At 37.7% G+C, this 6,101-nt stretch overlaps 1 protein-coding gene across 1 annotated transcript; it reads right to left on the reverse strand.

Moving 5' to 3' along the window:
- Positions 1 to 4,216: 4,216 nt before the first annotated feature.
- LOC147369143 (olfactory receptor 2V1) lies at positions 4,217 to 5,164 on the reverse strand. The gene has a single exon (XM_086411110.1). It carries the CDS (start codon positions 5,162 to 5,164, stop codon positions 4,217 to 4,219), a length of 948 nt encoding a protein of 315 aa, XP_086267236.1.
- Positions 5,165 to 6,101: the final 937 nt, after the last annotated feature.

A 6,101-nucleotide genomic window follows, 5' to 3' on the forward strand; every position in this document is an offset into this window, starting at 1 on the left:
GAAATATTTTAGGAAAGCAATCCATGAATAAATAGACAATATCAATAAATAGATATAAATTATAAAATGAAACAAATATTCTGAACCTGAAAAGTACATAACTGAAATGAAAAACTCACAAGAGGCATCAATATCACACTTTAAAAAGCAAAATTAAAAATGAGAGCCCTTGATTATGGTCAATTCAGATTAGCAAATCTAAGAAGTAGAAAGAACAAAAAATGAAGAATAACTAAAAGAATCTAAGAGATTATGGGATGTCATCAAGCAAAGCAACATAGGCATTTCTTTCTTTTCAAGAAAGAGAGGAAAGAAAGACACTGTAAGAATATTTAAAGAAATAAATATTGAAACTGTTCAAGTTTGATAAAAAGACTTGAATTAACACATTTAAGTTCAATGAATTTCAAAAAGCACAAACATGAGATATCCTTACAGTTACACATTGTAATTACATTATTGGAAGGTAAGAATCTTTAATTTATTTTTTTATTGAAGGACAGCTGCTTTACAGAATTTTGTCATTTTCTGTCAAACCTCAACATCAATTGGTCATAGGTATACATATATCCCTCCCTTTTGAACCTCTCTTCTATCTCCCACTGCATCCCACCCCTCTAGCTTGATACAGAGCCTCGGTTTGAGTTTCCTGAAACATACAGCAAATTCCCCTTGGCTACCTATTATACATATGGTAATGTAAGTTTCCATGTTACTCTTTCCATACATCTCATCCTCTCCTCTCTTCTCCCCATGTCCATAAGTCTATTCTCTGTCTGTTTCTCCATTGCTGCCCTGTAAATAAATTCTTCAGTACCATTTTTTTCTAGAGAGCACATATATGTGTTAGAATATGATATTTATCTTTCTCTTTCTGACTCACTTCACACTGTGTAATAGATTCTAGGTTCATTCACCTCATCAGAACTGACTCAAATGTGTTCCTTTTTACAGCTGAATAATATTCCATTACTCATTCAGAAAACAAAGATCATGGAATCTGATCTCATCACTTCATGGGAAATAGATGGGGAAACAGTGGAAACAGTGTCAGACTTTATTTTTTGGGGCTCCAAAATCACTGAAGATGGTGACTGTAGCCATGAAATTAAAAGACACTTACTCCTTGGAAGAAAAGTTATGACCGACTTAGATAGCATATTCAAAAGCAGAGACATTACTTTGCCAACAAAGGTCCGTCTGGTCAAGGCTATGGTTTTTCCAGTGGTCGTGTATGGATGTGAGAGTTGGACTGTGAAGAAGGCTGAGTGCCGAAGAACTGATGCTTTTGAACTGTGGTGTTGGAGAAGACTTTTGAGAGTCCCTTGGACTGCAAGGAGATCCAACCAGTCCATTCTGAAGGAGATCAGCCCTGGGATTTCTTTGGAAGGAATGATGCTAAAGCTGAAACTCCAGTACTTTGGCCACCTCATGTGAAGAGTTGACTCATTGGAAAAGACTCTGATGCTGGAAGGGATTGGGGGCAGGAGGAGAAGGGGACGACAGAGGATGAGATGGCTGGGTGGCATCACTGACTCGATGGACGTGAGTCTGAGTGAATTCCGGGAGTTGGTGATGGACAGAGAGCCCTGGCGTGCTGCGATTCATGGGGTCACAAAGAGTCGGACACGACTGAGCGACTGAACTGAAGTGAACTGAAGCTCTCCAATTAAAAGGCAAAGACTGGCAAAACACATTTTTTGAAATATCATTCAATTCCATCTTGTCTATAAGAAACTCTCTTAGATTTGAAACCACAAGTAGATGGAAAATAAAAAGATGGAAAAAAGATGCTCCACGCAAATATAGCCAAAAAATAGCTGAGGTGGAAATATTAATATAAGAAAAAAATATAGTTTAAAAGACTATGTTATATTATATGTTATAAGAAACTAAGTACATCTTATGTTGAGAAAATTGTCAATTCATCAAGAAGCTATAACAATTTTAATCATACATGTATTAAACACAGCCTCAAATTAACGTGAAGCAAACTTTGATAAAATTGAACTGAAAGAGACAGTTCTGTGATAATGGTTGAAGACTTAGTATTTAACTTTCAAAAACTGATAGAACACCTAGACAGAATATTAATTAGAAAGTAGAAGGTATCAACAATATTATAACCCAACTTTGTCTACTAGACATATATAGGACACTCTACCCAGCAACAGAAGACACACATTCTCCTCAAGTGTACATGGAGCACTCCCCAGGATATACCGTATGTTAGACTAAAAGTTGTCTCAATAAATTTCAAATATTGAAATAATATAGTATCTTCTTTGACCAAAATAGAATGAAACTAGATATCAGTGATAGGAAGAGAATGGAAAATTAAAAAATATGTGGAAATTAAACAGCACAGTCTTAAAAAAAAAAAAAAAGGACCAAAGAATAAATTAAAGATAAATTAGAAAAAATCTTGAGACAAATGAAAATGAAAACATAATATACCAAAATATGGGATGCCAGGAAAGTAATGCTCAGAGAGAATTTTACAGCCTATATCAGAAAGGAAGTAAAGAACTCAAAATGATTGCCTAACTTTATACTTTAAAGAAAAAGAGAAAACTAAACTAAAAGCTAGAAGAATGAAAAAAGCAAAGATTAGAGTGAAGATAAAGAGATTAAAAAACTAAATAAAATTGACCAAACCAAAAGTCTTTTCTTTAAAGATAAACAAAATTGAACAGACTTAAGCTAGAATGGCAAACAAAAAGAGAGAAGTCAATAAAATAACTAAAATCAGAAATGAAAGTAGGGATATTACTAGAGACTGTACAGAAATAGAAATGAGTATAAGAGAATACCATGAACTGATGCTGAAGCTCCAATACTTTGGTCACTTGATGTGAAGAGCCAAGTCATTGGAGAAGACCCTAATGCTAGGAAAGATTGAGGGCCGGAGGAGAAAGGGGTGACAGGATGAGATGGTTGGATGGCATCATTGACTCAATGGACATGAATCTGAGCAAACTAAGAAACATAGTGAAGGGCAGGGAAGCCTGATGTGCTGCAGTCCATGGGGTCACAAAGAGTCAGACACAACTGAGCAATCGAACATCCTCACACCAGGAAGAGTAACTTCTTTTTGCAGATTGTTTTTTCCTCTGCAATCCTTAGTGTTCTTTTGCCATTTCAGTTCTCAAATATCTGGTTAACAACTCTTTACACTACACTTTTTTCTGCTAAAGTAACTGATAAAGTTTTTATTCCTGGCTGTACCCTGACTGATATGTAAGTTATTAAACAATGGCTCGAATTCTGTCTTTATTTCTGTTCTAGTCTCTACTTTCCAAAACAGTTATAGTTTTACTTTTGCAGAACTTTAAGTACAGAAATAATCACAGTTGCCACAGCAAATCTGGCACCTGAATAGTGCTTTTAAAAATGTTTTCATACATATATCCCTTTTGATGTCTTCTTTTTGCCTTCATTTAATAAGGTTTATTAAGTAACTACTACCTATGAGACACAAAACCAGGTACTGGAAATATATAAATAATTTATTAGCAGTTAGGGATATATTTGTATTTCTTTTTTATTTAAGTATAATTGATTTACAATGTTTTGCCAATCTCTGCTATACAGCAAAGTGACTCAGCTTTACACATATATATATTCTTTTTTTAAATGTTCTTTTCCATTATGGTTTATCCCAGGAGATTGGATATAGTTACCTGTGCTATGCAGTAGGACTTTGTTGCTTACCCATTCTAAAGGAAGTAGTTTTCATCTACCAACCCCAAACTCCCATTCCATGCCTCTCCCTCCCCCACATCCCTTAGACTAGGAACCACCCAATAAAGAATCATAGAGACTCAATTTCTCCCATCTAGAAAATTTTTATTTAAAAATATTTATATTTAGGTGAAATCATCAACTAAATAATATAGATGATACATAAATGAAAAAAGACTGTGCCCAGGACATAGCAAGCACTCAATAAAACACAACTATAATCAAAAAGAATTAAAAATAGAGTGAATTTCCTTCAAAGACTTCATAAATGATCAATAATGATAATAATAACAATGCATTGCTTCTTCATGGCACTTTAGATTTACATATAGCTTTCCCAACAAAATCCCTGTGAGGTAGGGCAGTGTCATGATTCCCATTTATTGATGAGGAAACAGTCACAAAGTGTGAACGACTTGCCAACATTATGCAAACAGGAGGTGGCAGCACCAGGCTCCAGATGCCCTGGTGTTCAGTGCCAGTTGCCAACCCTGCAGTGATTCAGCCCCTTCTTCAAGGCGCCCATCACCTCCTGATTTCTCAAGCTATAAATGAGAGGGTTGAGCATAGGTGTTAGGACTGTGTAGAAGAGAGAGACCACCTTGTCATGGCTTGGGGTCCGATAGCGCCTAGGCCTAAGGTAGATGAACATGGCTGCCCCATAGAAGAGGGACACAGCAGTAAGGTGGGAAGAACAGGTGGCCAGAGCCTTTTTACGAGCATGAGCAGAGTGCATATGGAGCACAGCCCCCAAAATTCGAGCATAGGAAGCCACAATGATGGAGAAGGGCAGGAGCAGCATGAAGATACAGCAAGCAAAAAGCAGGGAATCAAAAATGGATGTGTCTACACAGGCCAGTTTCAATAAAGCTGGAACCTCACAGAAGAAATGATCCACATTCCTTGGGCCACAGTAGGGTAAGCTTATGGCTCCCACCATTTGTATCATTCCATCTATTATCCCAAAAGTCCATGAACTCCCAGCAATCTGCAGACAGACCTTCTGGCTCATGAGGATGGGATAGTGAAGTGGGTGGCTAATGGCCACATAGCGGTCATAAGCCATGAGTCCCAGCAAGAGCCCTTCAGATCCCACAAGAGAGACAAAAAATCCAATTTGTATGGCACAACCCACAAAGGAGATGAACTTCCTGCCAGACAAGAAGTTGAATGCCATCTTGGGCACAATGTCACAGACCAACAGGAGGTCCATGAGGGAGAGCTGGCTGAGGAAGAAGTACATGGGTGTATGAAGTCGAGGATCCATGTAGATGAGGCAGATGAGGAGGACATTCCCACAGAGGGCCACTGTGAAGACCACCATAACCACAGAGAATAGGGCAAAATCAGCCTGGCTATGAGAAAAGATGCCCAAGAGAATGAAGCCATCTATGGATGATTGGTTCAACCATATCCCCATGGTTCAGTTGTTCACAGTCACCTGAAAACATGGACAGAGAAATTCTGAGATTGAGAGACATGTCTTTACTAATCTCTGAATTATTCTTCTTCAGTCATCTGTATCTTTTGTAATTCATTAGAGCACAATAGTACATACTTAGGGATATATAAGAGGTTAGGAGCTTTCCAGGTGGCACAGTGGTAAAGAACCCACCTGCCAATGCCAGAGATGTAAGAGACATGGGTTTGATCTCTGGGTTGGGCAGATCCCCTAGAGAAGGGCATGGTAACCCACTCCAGTATTCTTGCCTGGAGAATCCCATGGACAGGGGAGCCTGGCCAGCTAGTCCATAGGGTTGCAAAGAGTTGGACATGGCAGAAGCGATTTAGCACAGCACATTCTTACATTTTTCCCAAAATATAGATGATAAGATATTTGCTATCTCATAGAATTGAACCATTTATCTACATTTGTATGTATCCATACCAAGAAGAATAGAATCTGAGTTAGTTTATGTGTCACAGGACTATTGGACAATCCTCTTTCAATAGGCAAAATACTGGCTTTCCCATATGGCACTGACTCTTTTTAGCAGGACTAGATGGACTCAGTATACTATCTCTAGCAGAACTTGGACCATTTCATCCCAAGAGATAATTCATATATGTTATAATAAAGGAAAGTAATGGATACTTGAGATGTTCTTTATTTTGCTGAGCTCAAATACCTTAGAACTATTTTTAATTCTTCTATGTCTTTTACATCCAACTATCAGAAAAGCCTCTTGTCTATATTATTCATAATATCTCAGAATCCAGTTAATGCTTATCTCCTCTACAGCTGCCTTGGTCCAAGCCACTATTCTGTCTTAGATGGACTCTTACAGGCTTCTAGTCAGTCTCCGGGCTTCTACCGTTGAAACCCTAGAGTCTATTCTCATAACAGTTCAAATGAG

This window comes from Bos grunniens, chromosome 7 (assembly GCF_055505025.1).
Source record: "Bos grunniens cultivar Pamir isolate PY7600 chromosome 7, Bosgru_T2T1.0, whole genome shotgun sequence".
Taxonomy (NCBI): Eukaryota; Metazoa; Chordata; class Mammalia; order Artiodactyla; family Bovidae; genus Bos; species Bos grunniens.

Coding starts and splice junctions, on each gene's coding strand:
- LOC147369143 (XM_086411110.1), bottom strand. CDS start 5,164: ATGGGGATATGGTTGAACCAATCATCCATAGATGGCTTCATTCTCTTG.